General features: G+C 43.0%; 1 protein-coding gene across 2 annotated transcripts in view; it reads left to right on the forward strand.

The window, feature by feature from the left end:
- Positions 1-26,909, forward strand: part of CYP39A1 (cytochrome P450 family 39 subfamily A member 1) — a 43,611-nt gene extending 16,702 nt beyond the window's left edge. For both annotated transcript variants that reach the window (XM_075266827.1, XM_075266828.1), the window contains 6 exons: positions 3,493-3,626; positions 3,848-3,943; positions 5,186-5,274; positions 12,592-12,679; positions 26,191-26,281; positions 26,816-26,909. In XM_075266827.1, the coding sequence (XP_075122928.1) occupies positions 3,493-3,626; positions 3,848-3,943; positions 5,186-5,274; positions 12,592-12,679; positions 26,191-26,262 (479 nt within the window). In that variant the 3' untranslated portion in view covers positions 26,263-26,281; positions 26,816-26,909. The remainder of the gene's footprint in view (positions 1-3,492; positions 3,627-3,847; positions 3,944-5,185; positions 5,275-12,591; positions 12,680-26,190; positions 26,282-26,815) is intronic.
- The last annotated feature ends 222 nt before the right edge of the window (positions 26,910-27,131 follow it).

Consider the following 27,131-nt stretch of genomic DNA (forward strand, 5'->3'; position numbering starts at 1 on the left):
AGCAGAATAGTGAGTGCAGCTCTGGAGTATAATACAGGATGTAACTCAGGATCAGTACAGGATAAGTAATGTAATGTATGAACACAGTGACTGTACCAGCAGAATAGTGAGCGCAGCTCTGGAGTATAATACAGGATGTAACTCAGGATCAATACAGGATAAGTAATGTAATGTATGTACACAGTGACTGTACCAGCAGAATAGTGAGTGCAGCTCTGGAGTATAATACAGGATGTAACTCAGGATCAGTACAGGATAAGCAATATAATGTATGTACACAGTGACTGTACCAGCAGAATAGTAAGCGCAGCTCTGGGGTATAATACAGGGTGTAACTCAGGATCAGTACAGGATAAGTCATGTAATGTATGTACACAGTGACTGCACCAGCAGAATAGTGAGCGCAGCTGTGGAGTATAATACAGGATGTAACTCATGATCAGTACAGGATAAGTAATGTAATGTATATACACAGTGACTGCACCAGCAGAATAGTGAGCGCAGCTCTGGAGTATAATACAGGATGTAACTCAGGATCAGTACAGGATAAGTAATGTAATGTATGTACACAGTGACTGCACCAGCAGAATAGTAAGCATGGCTTTGGAGTATAATACAAGATACAGTAAGTAATTTATGAAGTCTTTTGGTTAGTTGATATTTCAAAGGTCCTACAAAGATAAGATTGCTGATGACCAGGCATGATGGTGCTCTGACAATCCTATTAATATTATAAATGTGAAAGTTTGTGGGTTTGTGAGTTTGGATGTTCGGATGTTTGTTCCTCAATCACGGAAAAACCGCTCCACCGATTTGGCTGAAATTTTCCACAAACATAGTTAATACACCCGATTGCGCAATAGGCTACCTTTTGTCACAATAGCACACATATGTTTGTGTCAGGACCCCCACAAAACCCAAACTCACACCACCATCTCTGCAATCTCACACACTTTGGACCATAGAAAGCCACAAAATTCATATTGCCCTCTTCAGCTTAGCCCCTAACCCCACACAATCTCATATACATATACTTTACCACTTTGCCCCTCACCTTAATGATACTCCAGGAGGCGCTCTTTAACGCTCCGGAGCAGCCATGTTTGCCGACCCCCACCTCTCTGACAATCCGCGACACCGCCCACACATGTCAATACCCCTAGGCGGTCTAATAAATGCAAAAAAAAAGTTTACAAAAAGTAAAAAAAATATTAAAAAAATAAATAAAAAGGATTAAAAATTCAAATCACCCCCCTTTCCCTAGAACACATATAAAAGTAGTTAAATACTGTGAAACACATACATGTTAGGTATCCCCGCGTCCAAAATCGCCCGCTCTTTAAAGACATACAAATATTTTTCCTCTTCGGTAAACGCCGTAGCGGGAAAAATGGTCAAAAGTGCCAAACCGCCATTTTTTCACTGTTTTGATTCTGATAAAAAATTGAATAAAAAGTGATCAAAGCAATAACATTTCCCGAAAATGGTAGAACTACAAAGTACACAAGGTCCCGCAAAAAAAGACGCCCTATACATCCCCGTACGGCTGTCAGAATATGGCGCCTTTTCAAAAAATAATTTTTTAACACAGTTTGGGATTTTTTTAAGGGGTCAAAATGTAAATAAAACCATATAAATTTGGTATCCCCAGCATCGTAACGAAACACAGAATACAGGGGACATGTCATTTTGGTTGCACAGTGAACGCCGTAAAAACAAAGCCCATAAGAAAGCCGCAGAACTGCATTTTTTCTTCAAATCCACCCCATTCAGAATTTTTTCCTGCTTCCCAGTACATGATATAGAATAAATAATGGTGCCATCATGAAGAAAAATTTGTCCCTGGAAAAATTAAGACCTCATATGGCTCTGGGAGCGGAGAAATAAAAAAGTTATGGGGTTTAGAAGGAGGGGAGTCAAAAACGAAAATCAAAAAATGCCATCGGCGGGAAAGGGTTAACTTCAATTACTTCTATTCCAAAGTCACTATGTAAAGTTTCTCACAACACTGTATATATAGCAGCTCTAATACAAAGTAACTTCAACACAAAAGTCTCACGTATTCTCTGAATTACAGCAAAAACAAGATACAAAGTTACATTTCATATCCCATCCCTTATACACAGTACGAAAACCTTACCCACGCCTGTATATACCCACTACTACAATCACCGCAGACGAAGTCGTGGGTACCAGCTAGTAAAGAATATATGTGATGAGTGTAACGCACATGGAGTGTGGGAGTCCATTCTATATTGACCAGGCTAATAATATCCAGTGTTAGAGCAGCAAACTCGGTCTAGGCCGAAATGTTGCTCTAAACCACTTGTGTGAATAAAACACTATAATTGCATATACTTCATTGTCATGTGAGAAGTCCTTTCTATAATTGATATACTAGACTCTCCTCATAGTCGAGTGCAGTCTACACCTTCCATCACAATACAGTATACTCACCATAGGGATATTGTATCTTTCTTTGTGCACTCCCTCTGTTTTCCAGTAGGTGGCAGTGCTGATTTTCAGACTCTATACTATTATCTTGTTTGCGGCTATAAGTATAATTTGTCTTTGAGAAATGTTAACCATGGTGTCGAAATTCCTTTTTATCACCACGGATTTGAGCCGGTGTCTAGGAGAACAATTGTGCTATTTAATAAGAGGAGAGGACCCGCTCTGCCAAAATACTACTTGATGCAGTTAGGAAAATATTTCTGCATGTGTTACATGGAATTCAGACATTATACTGTATGTAACACGTGTTATTTATAACCTTCCAGAGACACGTCACCCGTGATAGGTGGACAAGTAGTAGTGGCAGAGGCCTAGCTATAAGGGGCAGCTGCACCTGAGGACAAGTGCCTGAGGGTACAAAGCCCCCTACCACATAAGACACTAGTATTATAAATAGCACATGGTAGGGGGTCCATTGGGGTCCGGGAACATCAAGTTACTCCTCTCATTACTATATAGTAATGGAAAAATACTATAAATGTACGATAAGTCTATGTATGGCTGCTGCCACCAATTAAAGGGGTCTTCCAGGATCGTAATATAAATGACTGACCTTAAGATCAGTTTGCTAGACACCATCCCTTTGAGGATTGACATGTTTTCACCAAGACTGTCCGCTCATAAACTGAAGCTAGCACAGTGATCAGTTGATTGCCCAGCGATCAACTGTTATAATCAAGAAAAGACAACCAACCATACAATTTCCCTACAGTGGCCACTACAGGGGAAATGTGGTATTACATGCCAGCTATTTAAATAAATGGCCGTCCATTTAATACATGCCGAAATGCCAACAGTTCTGATTTTTTTCAGGACTTGCCGAGAGGAGAAAACTTTGTGCTAAATAATAAGAGGGCGTTGCAGATGGAATGGGGGTGAAACGTTATATTTTGCATTTTAGAGGTTTACTATTGCGGCACGAGCCTGGTCATGAATGTATAGGCCGCAGTCTCATGAATATTTGGATTTCTGTCCTAGGTCAACAACCACTGAATATAACAGAAGGCGAACTAGCGAAACTTCCCTTCCTTAAATCCTGCATCCTTGAGGCCATACGGCTGAGGTCGCCAGGAGCCATTACCAGGAAAGTCCTCCAACCCTTGCAAGTTTATGTATGTCATTATCTTAGCTTTATTGTACTTGATTCATGTTGGACATTAGGACCATATTGGTTGTCATCCATATAAACGTGTGGATGTATCACTGAATACGTATAGACAGTTTTGTCCCTGGCATCTCAGAGCTGTAATAGCGTCCATATTGTCTGTCTTACCAGGGTATGTGTAACGTACCATGTGTGTCTATATAATTTTGCTCTCTTCTACCCATTCAGAATTATGAGATTCCTGCTGGCGACCTTTTGATGTTATCTCCATACTGGCTTCACAGAGACCCAAAACACTTTCCGGAACCGCATATGTTTAGACCAGTAAGTCCCAGCATGGCTGCAAGTGACATCTATGTATCGCCAATAAGGTTGTATTCACAAACTGCAGATTTGTTGCAGATATACTATATGGGCAAAAGTATTGCGGCACATACACATTACACCTATGGAAGATTTTATGTCCTCCATTGTAGAACTGTATGCATTAGTATGGAGTTGCCTTGCACTCCTCTTGAAGGATTTTTACAAGATTTTGGAAGGTGAGAGGAGACAAGGAGTCTTCATCTAGCTTCCAGAGGGTGAAGAAGTCTTCATCTAGCTTCCAGAGGGCGAAGGAGTCTTCACCTAGCTTCCAGAGGGTGAAGGAGTCTTCACCTAGCTTCCAGAGGGTGAAGGAGTCTTCACCTAGCTTCCAGAGGGTGAAGTAGTCTTCACCTAGCTTCCAGAGGGTGAAGGAGTCTTCACCTAGCTTCCAGAGGGTGAAGGAGTCTTCACCTAGCTTCCAGAGAGTGAAGGAGTCTTCACCTAGCTTCCAGAGAGTGAAGGAGTCTTCACCTAGCTTCCAGAAGGTGAAGGAGTCTTCTCCTAGCTTCCAGAGGGTGAAGGAGTCCTCCCTTAGCTTCTGTTGTGGGACATTGAGACAATTAAAGTGTAGTACTACTGCAATGGCACTACCGCCCTGAGACAGGGAATATAGAGCAGTCTAAGACATAGAGAGAAGTTTTTATGCTGAAATCCGACAAAGTTATTGGTGTAACAACTGGGCCATGACGACAACATTTTTTTAAAAAAATTTTAAAGCATAAAAAAACTATATAAATTTGGTATAACCATAATTGTACCCACAAAATAAAAAATTAACGTCATTTTTTCCCACAGAAAGAATGCATAATAGCAAATTTTTTTAGTTACTCAGTGCATTGTATAGACCAGTCTGTGGTGTCACTTGAAAATACGACATGTCCTGCAAAACATAAGACCTCATATCTCTTGGAGAATGTGGAAAAGGACATGGATGGGTTAATGCCGTAGATATCTGCTACATCTGTACAGTTTAATGGGCAGAAATAGCATCAACCATATCAAGCCTTCAGGGACACAGACAGAGACCCTTTAATAATGACCACAGCGCCCTCCCCTGTATACATCTAGTGTAACGCTTTGATTTTTTTCCCCTTTAAATCTTGTGTAATAAAGCAATAAACTATTTTTATTCTCGGGAAGTTCAGCTCTGATTATTTACTCAAGGCCTCATTGGAAAAATATTATATTTTCTTCCCACAGGAACGTTGGAAAAAGGCAAATTTAGAGAAGAATGTTTTCCTAGATGGTTTTGTAGCATTTGGCGGAGGAAAGTTCCAGTGCCCGGGAAGGTCAGTGATACAGCCGGACTGTGGTTATCCTCCGACACATTCAATGGACGATCAGTCCAGACTCCTCTTTAACACAACACTGTGAGGTCACACACATAGATAATTGGAACTAGCTGTATATGTGTCATGTTAACCCATGTTTATTAGGGGTAAGAGTAAAAGGGCAACTCAAGTCTCAGTGGATATTTACAACAGTTGTATACTAAAGTGATACGACAACTGAATCCATGCTCTCATGTGTGGTGTAGTATATAGAGGATCTGTCCTGTGTGGTGTAGCATATAGAGGATGTCTCCTTTGTGGTGTAGTATATAGAGGATCTCTCCTGTGTGGTGTAGTATATAGAGGACCTGTCCTCTCTCCTGTGTGATGTAGTATATAGAGGACCTGTCCTCTTTCCTGTGTGATGTAGTATATAGAGGATCTGTCCTCTCTCCTGTGTGGTGTAGTATATAGAGGATCTCTCCTGTGTAGTGTAGTATATAGAGGACCTGTCCTCTCTCCTGTGTGGTGTAGTATATAGAGGATCTGTCCTCTCTCCTGTGTGGTGTAGTATATAGAGGACCTGTCCTCTCTCCTGTGTGGTGTAGTATATAGAGGATCTGTCCTGTGTGGTGTAGTATATAGAGGACCTGTCCTGTGTGGTGTAGTATATAGAGGACCTGTCCTCTCTCCTGTGTGGTGTAGTATATAGAGGATCTGTCCTGTGTGGTGTAGTATATAGAGGACCTGTCCTGTGTGGTGTAGTATATAGAGGATCTGTCCTCTCTCCTGTGTGGTGTAGTATATAGAGGACCTGTCCTCTTTCCTGTGTGGTGTAGTATATAGAGGATCTGTCCTGTGTGGTGTAGTATATAGAGGATCTGTCCTGTGTGGTGTAGTATATAGAGGACCTGTCCTGTGTGGTGTAGTATATAGAGGACCTGTCCTCTCTCCTGTGCAGTGTAGTATATAGAGGATCTGTCCTCTCTCCTGTGTGGTGTAGTATATAGAGGATCTGTCCTGTGTGGTGTAGTATATAGAGGACCTGTCCTGTGTGGTGTAGTATATAGAGGATCTGTCCTCTCTCCTGTGTGGTGTAGTATATAGAGGATCTGTCCTCTCTCCTGTGTGGTGTAGTATATAGAGGATCTGTCCTGTGTGGTGTAGTATATAGAGGACCTGTCCTGTGTGGTGTAGTATATAGAGGATCTGTCCTCTCTCCTGTGTGGTGTAGTATATAGAGGACCTGTCCTCTCTCCTGTGTGGTGTAGTATATAGAGGATCTGTCCTGTGTGGTGTAGTATATAGAGGACCTGTCCTGTGTGGTGTAGTATATAGAGGATCTGTCCTCTCTCCTGTGTGGTGTAGTATATAGAGGATCTGTCCTCTCTCCTGTGTGGTGTAGTATATAGAGGACCTGTCCTCGCTCCTGTGTGGTGTAGTATATAGAGGACCTGTCCTCTCTCCTGTGTGGTGTAGTATATAGAGGATCTGTCCTGTGTGGTGTAGTATATAGAGGACCTGTCCTCTCTCCTGTGTGGTGTAGTATATAGAGGATCTGTCCTGTGTGGTGTAGTATATAGAGGATCTGTCCTCTCTCCTGTGTGGTGTAGTATATAGAGGATCTGTCCTCTCTCCTGTGTGGTGTAGTATATAGAGGATCTGTCCTCTCTCCTGTGTGGTGTAGTATATAGAGGACCTGTCCTCTCTCCTGTGTGGTGTAGTATATAGAGGATCTGTCCTGTGTGGTGTAGTATATAGAGGATCTGTCCTGCGTGGTGTAGTATATAGAGGATCTGTCCTCTCTCCTGTGTGGTGTAGTATATAGAGGATCTGTCCTGTGTGGTGTAGTATATAGAGGACCTGTCCTCTCTCCTGTGTGGTGTAGTATATAGAGGATCTGTCCTGTGTGGTGTAGTATATAGAGGATCTGTCCTCTCTCCTGTGTGATGTAGTATATAGAGGATCTGTCCTCTCTCCTGTGTGGTGTAGTATATAGAGGACCTGTCCTCTCTCCTGTGTGGTGTAGTATATAGAGGATCTGTCCTCTCTCCTGTGTGGTGTAGTATATAGAGGATCTGTCCTCTCTCCTGTGTGGTGTAGTATATAGAGGATCTGTCCTGTGTGGTGTAGTATATAGAGGATCTGTCCTGTGTGGTGTAGTATATAGAGGACCTGTCCTCTCTCCTGTGTGGTGTAGTATATAGAGGATCTGTCCTGTGTGGTGTAGTATATAGAGGATCTGTCCTGTGTGGTGTAGTATATAGAGGACCTGTCCTCTCTCCTGTGTGGTGTAGTATATAGAGGATCTGTCCTGTGTGGTGTAGTATATAGAGGATCTGTCCTGTGTGGTGTAGTATATAGAGGATCTCTCCTGTGTGGTGTAGTATATAGAGGATCTGTCCTCTCTCCTGTGTGGTGTAGTATATAGAGGATCTGTCCTCTCTCCTGTGTGGTGTAGTATATAGAGGATCTGTCCTCTCTCCTGTGTGGTGTAGTATATAGAGGATCTGTCCTCTCTCCTGTGTGGTGTAGTATATAGAGGACCTGTCCTCTCTCCTGTGTGGTGTAGTATATAGAGGATCTGTCCTGTGTGGTGTAGTATATAGAGGATCTGTCCTGCGTGGTGTAGTATATAGAGGATCTGTCCTCTCTCCTGTGTGGTGTAGTATATAGAGGATCTGTCCTGTGTGGTGTAGTATATAGAGGATCTGTCCTCTCTCCTGTGTGGTGTAGTATATAGAGGATCTGTCCTCTCTCCTGTGTGGTGTAGTATATAGAGGACCTGTCCTCTCTCCTGTGTGGTGTAGTATATAGAGGATCTGTCCTGTGTGGTGTAGTATATAGAGGATCTGTCCTCTCTCCTGTGTGATGTAGTATATAGAGGATCTGTCCTCTCTCCTGTGTGGTGTAGTATATAGAGGACCTGTCCTCTCTCCTGTGTGGTGTAGTATATAGAGGATCTGTCCTCTCTCCTGTGTGGTGTAGTATATAGAGGATCTGTCCTCTCTCCTGTGTGGTGTAGTATATAGAGGATCTGTCCTGTGTGGTGTAGTATATAGAGGATCTGTCCTGTGTGGTGTAGTATATAGAGGACCTGTCCTCTCTCCTGTGTGGTGTAGTATATAGAGGATCTGTCCTGTGTGGTGTAGTATATAGAGGATCTGTCCTGTGTGGTGTAGTATATAGAGGACCTGTCCTCTCTCCTGTGTGGTGTAGTATATAGAGGATCTGTCCTGTGTGGTGTAGTATATAGAGGATCTATCCTGTGTGGTGTAGTATATAGAGGATCTCTCCTGTGTGGTGTAGTATATAGAGGATCTGTCCTCTCTCCTGTGTGGTGTAGTATATAGAGGATCTGTCCTCTCTCCTGTGTGGTGTAGTATATAGAGGATCTGTCATGTGTGGTGTAGTATATAGAGGATCTGTCCTCTCTCCTGTGTGGTGTAGTATATAGAGGACCTGTCCTGTGTGGTGTAGTATATAGAGGATCTGTCCTCTCTCCTGTGTGGTGTAGTATATAGAGGATCTGTCCTCTCTCCTGTGTGGTGTAGTATATAGAGGATCTGTCCTCTCTCCTGTGTGGTGTAGCATATAGAGGATCTGTCCTGTGTGGTGTAGTATATAGAGGATCTGTCCTCTCTCCTGTGTGGTGTAGTATATAGAGTATCTAATGGCTCTCTGACTATGTATACGACTATTTAACACTCTGGATAATGGAATGAATGCATCACATGGGTTCATGTCATTCTATACAAATCACTGAACTAAGACAGCCATAAAGATAAAGAACCTGGAAACTGTGAATTATATATTATATACTAATAAGCCTCTTCCCCCCCTCCCTCCTGAAATCCTGTCCCTGTGTCCAGTTGTACATAAATATGCAGCCTTTAGAAAGTGTTTGTAGATATATCTGAAGAAGAAGCCGAGAGCTTCGAAACGTTATATTCTGTCATCATTATGAGTTAGCCATTAAAAAAGGTATCATCTACTGAAGACTCGCAAGTTTTTTGTTTTTTATATTTATAAGATTCTAGTCAAAGAAAATAAACCCCTGACTGGTGAATATACTATACTATACTATACTATACTACACTAATACTACACTACACTACACTACACTACACTGTGTTTTATTGTTCCTTCACCTATTGTGTCCTATACTTTTTCCTGTTTTCCCGGTATTTGTTTTGTGGGGTGTTTTTGTTGTGCCGCTTGCTCACGTCTTGTGTTGGTGAGACCTCCTGTCATCGGTTTATTTATACCTCATAGTCCGGCCCTGATGTGGCTTTTGAAAAATAAGAAGAGCACTTAACATGTAAAAGTCACGGCGACCCTTATCTATATTGCTGGTGATGGAAAGACACAATACAACTTTTCCGATGTCTGACTGGCGCCAGGCCAGATTGCACGTCTCTTCTTAATCCCTCTTGTTTTATTCAGTGGGACATTTTCCTTTTTTGATAGCTCTGTACACTGTGTACTGCCTGTGCCTTCCATTTAGCTGGATGGGATCTGAGTTGCAATAGCATGGCACAGGCAGTATACAGTGTACTGAGCTATCTGCTTCACTGCTGAAGATGGCTGGTCGGTGGTGGGGACCAGTGGTCAGATCCCTACCGATCTGTTATTGAGGACATCCTAAAGATAGGCCATCAATTTCAAGACTTCAGGAACCCCTTTGAAGAAGACGGTGGGCCATTACAAAATAAAAATAGTAATAATTTTAACATTATGACCACTGGTTGACATTGGCAAATGTCGGAGAATACTCGCCATAGTTTGTTGTGTTCAGAGCCCTACAACAACACTAGATTGGCAGGGGTTATTGGTCACCAACCCAGCATATCATCCCAGCCTCGCAGATAGATAGGTTAACATTACCTGAGTCAAACAGTGTTTTCCTCTTGTAAATTGTTGTCTCTCTGGCCAAGATATCTCTATTTTTATCTCTTTGGAGCAATGAGACCGTTACCATTGCTCCCAAGACCTAAGTGGCCACACCCTTGTGACTCCGAAGAGCTTATTAGCAGTGATATGTGGGACATGGAGGCAGCAATTCACCAGAGGAAAAGAGGTAACCTATCTATCTGGGTTAACATACACGGTTCTGGGAATCCCAATGCCGCCTTAGATGCCAATCTAGTTTTGGTACAATGGATCCATTATCTGCCTCCATAACAGTACTTTGGTAAGGGTTGTATCACAGAGGAGTATGGCGGTAGAAGTATTTGGGCCCATTACTATAGCATTTTTAGGAGTCTTGGTGTAGCGGGTAACCGTTATGGCAGCTCATCCACATTCTTGTAGCTATAATGGATCCATAGGTGGATGTCACGCCTCGGTCCTCGCGCCTGATGGAGCCAGAAGGTAGTTGCTAGTATTATACATGGCACATGGTGATGGAAACCCTATACCTTGGCATTGGACAAGGAGGGAAAAGTGGTGCAAGAGGTTGCGGGGAAAGTACAATATTTGGCGTCATATGAGATTTTAGATAATTCTGTACCGGTCATTATAAGATTTAGAGTATCCATAAACTTCCCCGCTGAACAATGAATGGGTTAATCAGAAACGGAGATATCTTCCATTTTTCACACAGTCTATTTTTGGCTATGGCTTGGATCTCCTGGGAATGGGGCAGACAGTATCACAGACATGTTTATCATCTCATGCCGTGGACACTGCGATGGGCAGATCAGAGAACTTAATTCTTGAAAAGACCACGCTGTGACCACATGACTTCCGGAAGCCCCTCCCCCAGCGTCAGCTATAAATGTTCTCCTGTGTTGTGTTAGGGTAACATTTGTATTGATTTTGGACACGTGTAACCTATGGCAGGTATTGGAGTTACAATAATCATCCTTCTGCTCTATGATGTCACTAGAGCCTGTATTATTCTAATGATGTCAGAAGGTTAATCTTCTCTCTATGATGTCATCATCTTGTGATGTCACTAGTTTAGATGCTACTTGGTGATATCACAAGTGTTCTTTTCTCTCTGTGATGTTACTGATTCTGTCTTCTATAATTGAAGTCTCTTGATTCATCTTCCCTCAGTGATACCATACATGTATATGTGATGTCACAGTAACTACTTCTGCATCATCTTTTCTCTCAGTGATGTCACTGCTTCTGTCTTCTTTCAGTGATGTCACCGGTTCTGTCTTCTCTCAGTGATGTCACCGGTTCTGTCTTCTCTCAGTGATGTCACCGCTTCTGTCTTCTCTCAGTGATGTCACTGGTTATGTCTTCTCTCAGTGATGTCACTGCTTCTGTCTTCTCTCAGTGATGTCACTGCTTCTGTCTTCTCTCAGTGATGTCACCGGTTCTGTCTTCTCTCAGTGATGTCACTGCTTCCGTCTTCTCTCAGTGATGTCACTGCTTCTGTCTTCTCAGTGATATCACTGGTTCTGTCTTGTCTCTGTTATATCACTAGTTATTTCTTTACACTGTGATGTCACTAGTTCTGCCCATTCTCTGTTCTATCACTAGATATTTATTTTCAATGTGATGTCACTGATTTTGCCTTCTCTCTGTGATGTCACTAGTTCTGTCCTTTCTTTTCTATATCACTAGTTCTTTCTTCTCTCAGTGATGTCACTAGTGCTGCCTTCTTCATTGACATTTCACAGTAAGCTGGCAATACACGTTAGATTTTGGCTCTTATGCGGGTATTGGGTAGATGGTGGGACCATTTGCACAAATGATCAAATTTAACAGCTGATCTGACCAATCTGGGGGCAATTTAATAAAAAAAAACTGCAATGACTACACAAACTGGATGATTGGATAAAAGCAACCAAACTTGTCAAACCCTCTTATTTTTGGCCGACCAACAAGGCCAGTTTTTCTTTGACCGACAGAAGTCTGCCATCGACCTTTCCAAATAGTCATTGTCTGTATTTTTATTTTAACTGGTTGTCGGCCAAAATCATCCATTTTGGTCTGACTAAAGTCTAACGTGTATGGTCAATGCCATGAGATCCCTTCTTCATACACATTTTATTAAGTACTTTCCCATTCGTACGTCCATTCAGTTCATCTTCCTTTTCGGGAAGGCAGTGTTTTCCCATATCTTAGTACCCTATATAAGAATCAGGGTGTTGTTAGGCCTTTTGCTGTAGGATTCCTTATTCTTATACTGGTTCCGCTGCAGATAAAGTAACCCCAATGTTTCCAGCTAATATGAATGTGGACCTATAGGTATGGGGTCTGTCCTCCACCCCACGAGGTATTGTTAGAATTTTTGGAATTGTTCTGTATTCTGGTTGATTTTAGCCTTACATTCCACACCTTCTCCCAATAGCTGATATATATACTTTTATTCAGGTGGTTCGCCCTCACGGAAATACAAATACTGCTTGTTCTGATGCTCTACAAGTATGAATTCCAGCTCTTGGATCCCGTTCCTAAACAGGTGAGTTGTCCGTGTATTTATAGCTATATCTGGTCCCAATGTGCTCAGGAACCTTGCCAAAAAGTCTTCTGAACCCTTGAACCTTCTTGATACAAGTTAATTGCCCTTCTCTATCATCTGAGAAAGGTATAGCTGGTCGGGAAGGCCAGCTTAACTCTTAAAGGGAGTTTGTCACCAGGGGTCAACTGCACATGTGCGCGGCCTTTTTTTTGTGGCCACGTACACGAGCATGAGAGGGGATTCCACGTCTCGACGCAAGTAAGCCCCATCTTCGTGTCAACTGGAAAGGCCCACCGAATTTTCAGAATTGACTCTTTTTAATGTACATTAGCATAAAATTTTCATGGAGCCATTCCAGGGACAGTCTTGCAAGAAAACGTAGACATGGTGCCCCACTAAATAATAATGCAGTACAAAGCGCACCCATAAAGTGAGGGTTTACCTACCTGCCCATGTGGGCAGTACAGGCCTGTGATCTTGGTGGTCAGAGCCCATGGTACCATCATACCACACCAGCTGGCATTTTACCAGGCAGGCAGAGAGGGTACCTCGCAGACCACAGTCCAAATGACCTTTGTATTATATTGTAGGACTTCAAGATAAGCCGCTTATACAAAAGCTGAGAAAGTATTGTAATTTTTTTGTTTAAAAATTCTTTGTGTGCCTTCACCCAGCTTTCTCAGACTCCAGAAAGGCAAATTCCCCAACATTACCCTTTGCTGCATAACTAGACCTATATGCCATTTAGGATCCCGGGAAAGGAGTATGGCAATCCCCAGTGGTTGTTATCCAGCATTCCTGAACTGCTATAAATTGGCCATGCTATACAGTGATATATCATCTTTAAAGGGAATCTGTCACCAAAACCCAGCATATTATCACAGCCGTGCAGATAGATAGGTTAGGGTCACCTGACTCAAACAGCGTTTTCCCCTTGTGAATCGGAGCCTCCATTGCGGAGATAGGGCCGTTTTTGCAGTATGTATTGGAGAGACAAGGGCGCCGCCATTACCCAAATAGCTCATTTGCATATTGACAAAACAGCGATATCTCGGCAACAGAGACACCGATTCACATGGGAAAAACACTGTTTGATTCAGGTGACCCGAACCTATCTGTCTGCAGAGTTTTAATAGGCTGGGTTCTGGTGACATATTCCCTTTAAGGCATGACTAGGAATATACTGTATGTGGTTCCAGGAGCTTGGGAATGGCGGCCATATTGTTTGTCACTCACCTTTCCCAGAAACTACATTACTAACAATTTTTAGTAAAATTTAGAAGATGATTTTTTTTTTTTTTTTTTAAGTGAAAGTGCTCTTTAATATTTTATGGGGTTGCTTGCCGTACTCCTCCTAGAGGGCCACTTCCTCTTTGTTTTCACTAGTTAATTGAGCCCCTTGGCACGGAGTATAATGTGGCATGTCGTTAACTTAATCAGTCCAGTGTCACAGTGGAAAGTCCAGGTCACCCCTGAACACGGCAGTGTGATGTGATGCCATCCATTGCCTCACATATTTCTCATTGTTGTCATATGAATCAGAGATTGAAAGGGGAAAATGAGTGCTGATAGCTGTGTATGCGCTGGCCCCGCTCCACCCCGCTGAAAGAATGATGACCTTGACTGGTATTACTAACGTTTTTGTATCATATAACATTGTGTGTGGGACAAGATGCCGACTGGCTGCAAACCGCAGAATTAAGGGTCACTTATGCAGCACAATTGTAATTCATGGGGCGCTGTTATTTTTTTTCCTAGAAAGAACCTGTTACGGTACATTCTCAATTTCTAAGAAAATGGCTACTGAACCGAACACAACTGACGTATAATCATGTAACATATAGAGCATTCAGTTACTGCTGCAGCACCTGTACAGAACATATAAATCTCTATGGTATACATACATTACTTATATGGTAGTGAACCAAAGTATTATACTCCAGAGCTGCACTCACTAGTCTGCTGGTGCAGTCACTGTGTACATACATTACATTACTTATCCTGTATTATACTCCAGAGCTGCACTCACTATTCTGCTGGTACAGTCACTGTGTACATACATTACATTACTTATCCTGTACTGATCCTGAGTTACATACTGTATTATACTCCAGAGCTGCACTCACTATTCTGCTGGTGCAGTCACTGTGTACATACATTACATTACTTATCCTGTATTATACTCCAGAGCTGCCCTCACTATTCTGCTGGTACAGTCACTGTGTACATACATTACATTACTTATCCTGTACTGATCCTGAGTTACATACTGTATTATACTCCAGAGCTGCACTCACTATTCTGCTGGTGCAGTCACTGTGTACATATATTACATTACTTATCCTGTATTGATCCTGAGTTACATTCTGTATTATACTCCAGAGCTGCACTCACTATTTTGCTGGTACAGTCACTGTGTACATACATTACATTACTTATCCTGTACTGATCCTGAGTTACATCCTGTATTATACTCCAGAGCTGCACTCATTATTCTGCTGGTGCAGTCACTGTGTACATACATTACATTACTTATCCTGTACTGATCCTGAGTTACATCCTGTATTATACTCCAGAGCTGCACTCACTATTCTGCTGGTACAGTCACTGTGTACATACATTACATTACTTATCCTGTACCAATCTTGAGTTACATCCTGTATTATACTCCAGAGCTGCACTCACTATTCTGCTGGTACAGTCATTGTGTACATACATTACATTACTTATCCTGTACTGATCCTGAGTTACATCCTGTATTATACTCCAGAGCTGTACTCACTATTCTGCCGGTGCAGTCACTGTGCACATACATTACATTACTTATCCTGTACTGATCCTGAGTTACATCCTGTATTATACTCCAGAGCTGCACTCACTATTCTGCTGGTGCAGTCACTGTGTACATACATTACATTACTTATCCTGTACCAATCTTGAGTTACACCCTGTATTATACTCCAGAGCTGCACTCACTATTCTGCTGGTACAGTCACTGTGTACATACATTACATTACTTATCCTGTACTGATCCTGAGTTACATCCTGTATTATACTCCAGAGCTGCACTCACTATTCTGCTGGTGCAGTCACTGTGTACATACATTACATTACTTATCCTGTACTGATCCTGAGTTACATCCTGTATTATACTCCAGAGCTGCACTCACTATTCTGCTGGTGCAGTCACTGTGTACATACATTACATTACTTATCCTGTACTGATCCTGAGTTACATCCTGTATTATACTCCAGAGCTGCACTCACTATTCTGCTGGTGCAGTCACTGTGTACATACATTACTTATCCTGTACTGATCCTGAGTTACATCCTGTATTATACTCCAGAGCTGCACTCACTATTCTGCTGGTACAGTCACTGTGTACATACATTACATTACTTATCCTGTACTGATCCTGAGTTACATCCTGTATTATATTCCAGAGCTGCACTCACTATTCTGCTGGTGCAGTCACTGTGTACATACATTACATTACTTATCCTGTACTGATCCTGAGTTACATCCTGTATTATACTCCAGAGCTGCACTCACTATTCTGCTGGTGCAGTCACTGTGTACATACATTACATTACTTATCCTGTACCAATCTTGAGTTACATCCTGTATTATACTCCAGAGCTGCACTCACTATTCTGCTGGTACAGTCACTGTGTACATACATTACATTACTTATCCTGTACTGATCCTGAGTTACATCCTGTATTATACTCCAGAGCTGCACTCACTATTCTGCTGGTGCAGTCACTGTGTACATACATTACATTACTTATCCTGTACTGATCCTGAGTTACATCCTGTATTATACTCCAGAGCTGCACTCACTATTCTGCTGGTGCAGTCACTGTGTACATACATTACATTACTTATCCTGTACTGATCCTGAGTTACATCCTGTATTATACTCCAGAGCTGTACTCACTATTCTGCTGGTGCAGTCACTGTGTACATACATTACATTACTTATCCTGTACTGATCCTGAGTTACATCCTGTATTATACTCCAGAGCTGCACTCACTATTCTGCTGGTACAGTCACTGTATACATACATTACATTACTTATCCTGTACTGATCCTGAGTTACATCCTGTATTATACTCCAGAGCTGCACTCACTATTCTGCTGGTACAGTCACTGTGTACATACATTACATTACTTATCCTGTACTGATCCTGAGTTACATCCTGTATTATACTCCAGAGCTGCACTCACTATTCTGCTGGTACAGTCACTGTGTACATACATTACATTACTTATCCTGTACTGATCCTGAGTTACATCCTGTATTATATTCCAGAGCTGCACTCACTATTCTGCTGGTGCAGTCACTGTGTACATACATTACATTACTTATCCTGTACTGATCCTGAGTTACATCCTGTATTATACTCCAGAGCTGTACTCACTATTCTGCCGGTGCAGTCACTGTGCACATACATTACATTACTTATCCTGTACTGATCCTGAGTTACATCCTGTATTATACTCCAGAGCTGCACTCACTATTCTGCTGGTGCAGTCACTGTGTACATACATTACATTACTTATCCTGTACCAATCTTGAGTTACATCCTGTATTATACTCTAGAGCTGCACTCACTATTCTGCTGGTACAGTCACTGTGTACATACATTACATTACTTATCCTGTACTGATCCTGAGTTACATCCTGTATTATACTCCAGAGCTGCACTCACTATTCTGCTGGTGCAGTCACTGTGTACATACATTACATTACTTATCCTGTACTGATCCTGAGTTACATCCTGTATTATACTCCAGAGCTGCACTCACTATTCTGCTGGTGCAGTCACTGTGTACATACATTACATTACTTATCCTGTACTGATCCTGAGTTACATCCTGTATTATACTCCAGAGCTGTACTCACTATTCTGCTGGTGCAGTCACTGTGTACATACATTACATTACTTATCCTGTACTGATCCTGAGTTACATCCTGTATTATACTCCAGAGCTGCACTCACTATTCTGCTGGTACAGTCACTGTATACATACATTACATTACTTATCCTGTACTGATCCTGAGTTACATCCTGTATTATACTCCAGAGCTGCACTCACTATTCTGCTGGTGCAGTCACTGTGTACATACATTACTTATCCTGTACCAATCTTGAGTTAGGGTGCATTCACACTGAGTAAACGCTAGCTTATTCTGAACGTAAAACACGTTCAGAATAAGCGGCGTCTAAAGCAGCTCCATTCATTTCTATGGGAGCGGGGATACGAGCGCTCCCCATAGAAATGAATGGGCTGCTTCTTTCACTCCGTGCAGTCCCATTGAAGTGAATGGGAAGTGCCGGCGTATACGGCAAGCTCTGCTCATGCCGGAGCGTACACGCCGGCACTCCCCATTCACTTCAATGGGACTGCACGGAGTGAAAGAAGCAGCCCATTCATTTCTATGGGGAGTGCTCGTAACCCCGCTCCCATAGAAATGAATGGAGCTGCTTTAGACGCCGCTTATTCTGAACGTGTTTTACGTTCAGAATAAGCTAGCGTTTACTCAGTGTGAATTCACCCTTACACTGCTTCCTCTCCTGTGACCCCCCCACGCAGTATAGTATTCCGCAGTGGCCCCCACAAGTTCATATAATTCTCCTCAGTGGCCCTCACACCCAGTATAATGTCCTTTAGTGCACCCCACATAACATAATAATCACCAATGCGCCCTTCCCCTCTCCCACACTATAATGCTCCAAGCAGCTCCGCACAGTGTATTGCTCCTAAAGACTTAAGTCTCAAGTGGCTTTATTAGTATTCACGGATGTCTAACTGCGCTGGAGTCATTGGAGCGACACACCTACTAAGAACTAAAATTGGTGGAGGTGGTGACAAGTCCTCTAAGTTTAAGGAAGAGAGTGCAGTACCTTATTTCACCAGTGGAGATGCTGTAGAAAGATTTAACACAACTTTTGTAGTTTAAGCAGCAGCATCTGGGGATTTTTTAATAAAAATCAGTTCCATTCTTCAGTTCTTTGGTTCCATATACACCATATATGTATGTGGATAGATAGAATTTTTTTTGTATTTATCTATAGTTCTAGGCCTAGGTAAAGGTCGGCCATCTTTTCTTATTTACATGTCGAGTAATGTCGTTGTTCGGTCCCAGGCCACTATTGAGTATAATAGCAACGTTGCTTCACAATGGGAACTCCAGCCATGAAAGTTTCAGGGCCGTGAAACCGCAGCCGCCTTCTCGAGTTCCTTAGACTATTTCTTTAATAGGGAAACAGAATTGACAGCGAGGAGGAAAACAAATACTGTACTTTCGGAAATGAGCTCTGAGCTGTGGCTGTCTGCTAGGATTTCACACTGGTACTTCACCGGGTATGTGTCTCTCTCGGTCACCCTGAATAGCCCGTTGTCTCTGCTCGGCCGTCTTGAGGGCCGTCTATATCGGACCTAACCCCTCATTGTGCTCGAGACATTGAGGAGGTGAAACGAAGAGTCATTGGATGAAGTAATGTTACAGCAGGAGAAGAGTGTGCCGATCCTGCAGGGGGCAGTGACCTGTTTTGTGTCAGGGCTGAGAATGAGAATACCAACATGGTACAATACCCAAACATAGCTAGAATTTAGGTGTCCGGTTCATGATTCCCATGTTACACTCTCAGGAACCGGATATATTAGGCTTTGTTGATCAGGCTTCCCACCCAGGAGCAAGTGGTCATCTTAGGTTATCAGAGGTTTAGGTTACAGGCCTTCATGTGACCCTAAGTCAACATTTAATACCATAGATCCTAGCTGTCATTGCAATACGTGGCTCCTTAGACTCTGTTCACGTAATGGTGAAGGCCTTGTTTACAACAATGAGAGTCTATGAGGCTATTCACATGTCCATCCATGTGAAGGATAATGGACACATTATGTGTCCATTCGAAGTGTGTGATCCAAGTGTGTAGATTAGAATTAGGCCAGAATTGGACCAGAAGTCCACACACTTGAGAAAGGGTAGTAAACCCGAAACGCGTTGTGATTTTATTTTTCGTCATCAATAAAGAACATTCATCAATATAAGGTGAAGCGTGGTGATCATTATTGTTCCTCAATGACGCCAAAACGGCTAAACGGATTTGCCTGAAATTTCATACATACCTGGATGGTAACCGGGAAGGAAACATAGGCTGCTTGTTATGGCGCTAAATGCACGGAATTCCCGACCGCTTCCGTCGAACGTATGCACCGGCTATGCTTGAGGACCCAAGTTGACGTCATCCAAAGTCCTTAAACCACTGTTCGATAGGTTCACGTCATTGTGTGGGCGGCCCGAGGGACAATGTGCGAGCCGGAGAACATGGTGGCTACTCGCAGCACCGCCGAGACCGCGGACATGCGGCCACGCTGTGCAGGCCACAACACGTCTATTGGGTGTGCTGGGTTGGTGAGTACCCTGTAGAACTGTACGGTTCAGGTCTGGGTGGCACGGGAGAGGGGGTGCCTGGGTCCGCGCAGGAGGGGGCAGGCAGTAGAAGAGTTCGGGCCCCAGGCGGGCACGGGAGAGGCGTTTGGGGTGGCCGGGGGGGCCCTTGAGACTGCGTAGGAGTGGTGCTGTGGGAGAGAAGTTTGGGGTTGAGGGCAATCAGGAATGGGGGGACATGGGAGAGAGATTTGGGGGGGAAAGGGGGCGCCCAGGCGGTGGGTACGTGCGCATATACAGAAATGTAGCACAGCCGAGATGCGGGCACCGGCGGATCTTCGCCAACAACTACACGCGTTCGAAGTCGCAGGCAAATGCTAGTATGTATATATTGTGGCGGAGGTAGCTCGATAGCAGCAATGGTACGGACCCAACCAGTCAAAGACAGGGACACCAACTATGCAGAAAACAGGTTTATTTTGAAAAAAAAACAAAAAAAAAAAAACCAGAAGAATAAATAAGCTTCACTTCATATACAAAATGAGCAAAATAAAATACAGCCTTAGCTTCAGGCAAATAAATGACGTGAAACTAAATCCTGCTCGTCCGAGCTCTTAACTAAATAGTAGCAATAAACTAACTATACGTGTGGCTTACTACCAGCCACACGAACAAACAAATTAGCACGATACAGTCTCACCAGACTTGGAGTATCAGGAAAGACCCAGACGCCTCCTCTCACTCCCTGGATCTGTCCTGAAGAATTTTGGGTTCACCCGAAGCCAAAATTTTGGCGTTCACGCCCCACAAATGATTATTATATTTTGGGGTCACTGCAGACTACAGAATATAATAAGCAGAGGCCCAGGAGAGGTGTGGAAACACAACAGATGCCAAAGTGTCAGTATATGGCCACACCCTACTTGAGCCAGTAGTCGCTGACAACATACAGAAGGCCAGAAGAGGACAGGAAACAGCGCCGGATGCCATGGCAGAGCCCAAGAAGGTGGGTAACACTGTTTGTTGTATGTACACACCTCCCCTGGGCCTTTGCTTATTATATTTTGGGGTCTGAAGGGACCCCAGAGTATAATAGTAGAATTTCTGGTTTGGACCAAGCAAGGTCGGCCTAAACTGAAATTGCTGGATGAACCTCACAAAAAATTCGCAAAATGAATATTACAAGGTTCACCCAAAAATAAGGCTGATAAAAAGGTCTCACATGTCCATTGGCTGCCTGGTCGTGCTGCTCAGCTCCAATGACTTGAATAGCATAACTGCAGTACCAGACATAACCAGTTAGACAAGGGTGGCGCTGTTCAACCTGTATATAAAATTATAAAACGAGAAGACAATAATTATGTTAGATTTTGTTATATATGTTTAAATAAAGCTTATAAAATCTTCTCTACACAACAGTGAAATACAACAGTGCGAACTTGGCCTTGTGTCAGATACAACAGTGTGAACTTGGCCTTGTATCAGATAAGTATAAAAGGCAGGAAAATATCTGAAGGAATCCTCCACATGAAAGCAGATGCAAAATAGCTTTTCCAGATAGGAACTCGGCAACAAACTCCAAGAACACTATAGATAGTAACATAACCCGCTCATAAATCATAGTGTGCTGTGCTTCACCGTGATAACACATGGCAGTAAACCGCCATAAGGTGTTTATGGCAGGGATGAGGTGATGAAAGAGAACACAGAGATGAATGGGGGAGCAACCTGTTATGTATGTACATATATATATATATATATATATATATATATAGTGTGTGTGTAGGGGGGGGGCTTATTGTTATCTAAATCACAAATATAGGAGAATCACGATCGGTTATGCTGTTCATGTATTTTGAGCCTGAAGAGTAAACATCCACAGTGCAGGAAGAAAAAGTAAGGGAGCGTTCACACTACCGTCGGTGTCCGACAGGTAGTGTCCGCTCCTAGTGTCCGCTCAAAATCTGTCACGGACACTAGGAGCGGACACTAGATGTGTCCGTGACACCTGTCATTCACTTGAATGGGCATCGGGTGCGTTCTTTTGCACTCCGTGCCCGTCCTTTCCTGTCCGCAAGAGAAGATGTCCAACTTCTCAAGCGGACAGAAGAACCCTGCATGCATTTTTGTTTACCTAAGTGGACTGGCTTAGCGTCACCGTCTCGGCAGCCCGGCACGGGAAGCGAGCGCTGGATTGGGGAGGCCCTGTGGACGCAGCGCTGCTCCAGCAGCCTCCCCTCACGCTCAGGTATTTTCCCTGCCTGCTAACGCCACTCCGCCCTGCCCCCCTTTGCTCCGCCCCCTCCTCCAAAAAAGGTAGGTTCACCCCTTTGTTCAAACCACTAGGTTCAGACCACTAGGATGCAGAGAAGTCCTAAACCATTACACCCCCACCTCCATGCTTCACAATTATGATGACTGGTGTGCAGTTTTATTTTTTCCTATAAATAGAATGTGCATTTGTCCCAAAAACTTAATTTTTGTATCATCTGCCGATAGAACAATTTCTCAGAAGCACTGCAGGACATCCAGGTAAACATGAGATGGGGCAAAGTATGTTTTTTGGACACTAGCAATTACTTTTTTTGTGTAGATTGTGAGCCCCATATAGGGATCACAATGTACATTTTTTTCCTATCAGTATGTCTTTGTAGAATGGGAGGAAATCCACGCAAAGACAGTGAGAACATACAAACTCCTTGCAGATGTTGTTCCTCTTGGGATTTGAACCCAGGACTCCAGCGCTGTAAGCCTGCAGTACTAACCACTGAGCCACCGTGTTGCCCCACTAGCAGTTACTTGTGTGGTGTCCTTCCAAGAGCCCCATTCTTGTTCAGTTCTTATCTAATAGTGGACACATGAACAGAACTTTTCTTTTCTAGTTTGTATTCTTCTGTTATTACTCCTTGGTTCTTTTCAAGCTTTTTGATGATGTTCTTGGAGTGATCTTTAGCGATTTTTGTGATTTTAGTAATTTTTAGTCTTTTTCAGTTTCATGCTCCTGTTCTGAGGTCTTTCGACATTGTATGCCACACAGCATGACTCTTCTTGAGAAGAACAGATTTGTCAGTAACCAGGTTTTGTGTGCCTTTATTTAAAGGGAAAAAACACCTGTAAAATCCACACTCCCAGTCTCATTTTCGTATCTGAAGCACATTTTGCCAATGAACTCTTAGAAAAGTCATTAAACACAGAGGATACTCCTTCTTGCTCTGTGGATGTTTACCCAATGTTCTCAGTAAAAGACATGAACAGTACAACTGTTTGTTGTTAGTTTAGCTAGATTGTGTTAGCATCTGTCTATAAAGGTGTCCATTGTTCTGTTCCACCAATGGACCAGAACAATATAGACAAATGGACCACTAAAAGAGCAGACAAAAACAGAGCCCAACGAACCCTACCGACTACATTGGGGTCCATCAGGTGTCTCTTCTTTTTTGCTAAAAATGTCAGATGAAAAAGTGCACCATAATACTTGTTGCTATCGTTGAAGACATAGGATATATTATTAATAATATCTACACAGTCCAGTCATATTAATGTGACCACCTGTCAAAATCCAGAATAACCGCCTTTGGCAGAGCGGACCACGGTGAGATGTGCAGGAAGAGAGGGGATGTTGTGATGATCCCTGGGATGTTGAGCCATGCCGACTCCAGTGCCGTGGCCAGCTGCGCTAGTTTACACGGTTGAGCATCCATGGCGCGAACAACCCGATCGAGGTGGTCCAACAGATTCTCAATTGGGTTGAGGTGGTAAACTCACCCTGGTGCTCCTAGAACCACGCACGTACACTGCAAACTTTATGATACGTCGCATTGTCCTGCTGGTAGATGCCATCATCCTGAAGAAAAACAATTCGCATGTAGGGGTGAACATGGTCCGCAAGGATAGATGCATACTTGTGTTGCTCCATCGTGCCTTCCACAATGATGAGTGCACCCAGATAGCTGATGACACCTGCCTTCTGCCATTGGTTATTTAATGTTGACGTCAAAAGTAGGCGGTGGTCACATTAATATGACTGGACTGTGTAATACGTTATTTGACCATCCCATGCAAAGTAGACTGTAGTGGTAATTGATTGGCTCCAAAGTCATCTCCAAAGGCCTTCTGCTAGACCTTTTGAAGCCATATTGTATTGGGGGCCCATTATTGGGTGCTAGCATGAGTCATCCAGACAATGGTGATTTAGTGGACCATTCTGGCCATGCACCTTGGACTTACTGATATCAGCATCAAAGACCGTTTAGATAGGGCCTGAAAATGTGTAACTCTTCTTAAATTGTTACCACCTCTCCAGAGTTGCCGCTACCCAAGGCAAAAATTCCGTTTACAGCACTATATCTAAATACGAAGTCTTTAGATGAGCCATGGCCAAAGCAGACTGGTTAGTTGTCACCCCCTTGAGACCCAACACTTGGGCACTTGCCCCCCAGCTATGTGCCTGCTCCGATCAGCCCCCACCGAGCATCCTGACTGTATCTGCCAAAATTTCAATGTCTATAAATTGGGATTTTCATTTTCATTGAGCTCATTATGTTTTGCTTAATAAATCCAAAAAAGATAATTAATGAAGAAATCCCGGCTCGATTGCCAATAACACGAAGATCAGAGTGTGAACAAGCATGGACAGATTGTCCGCCGCTCAACAAATAACAACACGCGCTTCCTGCATCGTACATCGTATTCCCTCGCCTCGACTTCTGGGTACTCTTCGGAGAACAGATGTAAAGAGAAAATGTCCGTGCATCTGGTGGCTTTTCGTGGAAGCCAAGATCTCTTGGCAATTTAGCACCAGCAGATTAGCAATCTCGGTATGGAAGGAGATAAAGGGATGAACAATGGATCCATCTGATTGTTACGTTCTGTTCAGTTCATATAACTTCTTCATTACTCTCGTAGACCTCAAATATTACACTGTCTGATGCCAGCAGGGTGAGCGTTGGGGGATTATATGGAGGAATGGCGTACAAATGAGATGTCTGTCCGGGATACAACAAATGAAGGGAAAATCTCCATAGTTCACAGCGAAAGAAGTTTCTTCAACATTGAGGTTCCATCAATCTGTTGCAAACATAGAGGTGTGGTTGGAGGACCATTATATCTCATACACATACTGTATAGTTCTAACCAATCAAGTCACGGCAACTTGCCATTTACCTTTCAAGTCAGGACGGGACTAAAGAGGCTACGGAAAAAATTCCAACTGTGCCAAAATCAGTGGATTCAAAGATTTGTCATTTGTGGGGGTGGTGGAAAAAGGGGTTGTCCCACAAAGTGAAGACAGCAAGACCTTTCTCCTGCTCCTGCCCCTTTAAAGGGGTTGTCCCACAAAGTGAAGACAGCAAGACCTTTCTCCTGCTCCTGCCCCTTTAAAGGGTTTGTCCCACAAATTGAAGACCGCAAGACCTTTCTCCTGCTCCTCATCCAACCTGAGCGTAGCCACGCTGAATATAGGCAGGACTGGTGGTGTTCGGTAATCCCAGTGTTGGAGATAGCCGAAAGTATAGCACTCAGCTATCCCATTAAATTGAATAGACGGGTAGCCCAACAGGCAGACTCTCAATAAAGATCTGATTTGAAGGAACCGCGCTCCCACAGTGGATATTAAAAGAACGGCTTTATTGACAAGACAAAACTCGAACACAACGCGTTCTGGGCTTTAAATGCCCTTCCTCAGGTGTTATGGTTTCAGCTCAGCACATACTTCAGCCCGGATGTATGTGTATGTCTCAGGCTAAGTTAGGACAGGAGCTGTTGAGTAGATGAGCTGAAACCATTACACCTGAGGAAGGGAATTTAAAGCACAAAACGCGTTGTGTTTGATTTTTGTCTTGCCAATAAAGCCATTCTTCTAATACCCACAGTGGGAGCACAGTTCCTTCAAATCAGATCCTTATTGGGAGTCTGCCTGTTGGTCTATCCGTCCATTCTATTTACACCTGGGGGTGTGAGAAACCTTTTTGGCTCCTTCCATTTTGATGTGGTTTGGTGGTTCTCTTCCCTTTTTTTCCCTTTGTCTTCCCCAATCTTAAATGCTCTTTCCTTTGAGTTGAATCCATCTTCGTGTATAGCTAATATATGGGCTTTGTAATGTTTTTCAGAGTAATCTACACTTAGTAGGAACTCAGCAACCAGATGGACCTTGTCGTGTACGGTTCAGACAAAGAAAATGAGGATAGAGCCCCCTAAGATGTAAGTATCAGAGGAACGTGACTTGCATGCAAAAGCATTATGGCCAAAATTTAGGTTTTCTACTTTAGAAAAAACATATAAAGGGGCATTCCAGTAAATGGTTGAGAACTCTCATCTATTATCCAGAGTGGAGAGCAGCTACAGTATAAAGACCATCTGTTACTCTGGAGGACCTAGCATGTCCATGTATTACCTAAACAACACATTGGTTTTAATAGGACGTGTAATGCTTTATTTCGCCTGCGGTGGTGCTGTAGGGAGAACAGAACAACTGCAGATGGAATCACCTGATCGATCGCTAGGGGTTTTAGCAGAACATCTTCAATGGGGTTTTACTGCACAGCAGGTAGTGGGAAGGTGGGAAGGGGATGCAGGTGGGGGGTGCTTGTTAAAGGGGTTAGGGTTACCTAATGGTTGATCTATGGGAAAAAAACTCATCCTGAATGACTATCCAGATCTACATTCATCCATGAAATATTGGGGCTGTTGTAATTCTCTAATAGCCAATGTAACTCATGTCTATCTTTTTTTTAGGTTTTCCTGGAAGAATCATTGAAAAAAAAATCTACCAGAGACTTTTTAATTTTTTTTTTTTCCTGAAATAGAAAACTCATAATTAATTTTTTTATCGACCTATATTTTGATGATGTAATAAAGTATTTGACTGAACCTTTCACGTAGCGGCTGCCATTTGGGGTGTATTGTGTGCTGATCTCCGGCTTTGTTGGAGGTGCGGTCCTTTTCTTTGTAATATCCTATCTCTTTTGGTTAGAGGTCTGGGGTCTGTATTTGTTTATAGGGGTTCTGGCCAGGGGTCTATATTTATTTAGCGGGTCTATATATGTTAATG

This window comes from Leptodactylus fuscus, chromosome 3, assembly GCF_031893055.1.
Source record: "Leptodactylus fuscus isolate aLepFus1 chromosome 3, aLepFus1.hap2, whole genome shotgun sequence".
Classification (NCBI taxonomy): Eukaryota; Metazoa; Chordata; class Amphibia; order Anura; family Leptodactylidae; genus Leptodactylus; species Leptodactylus fuscus.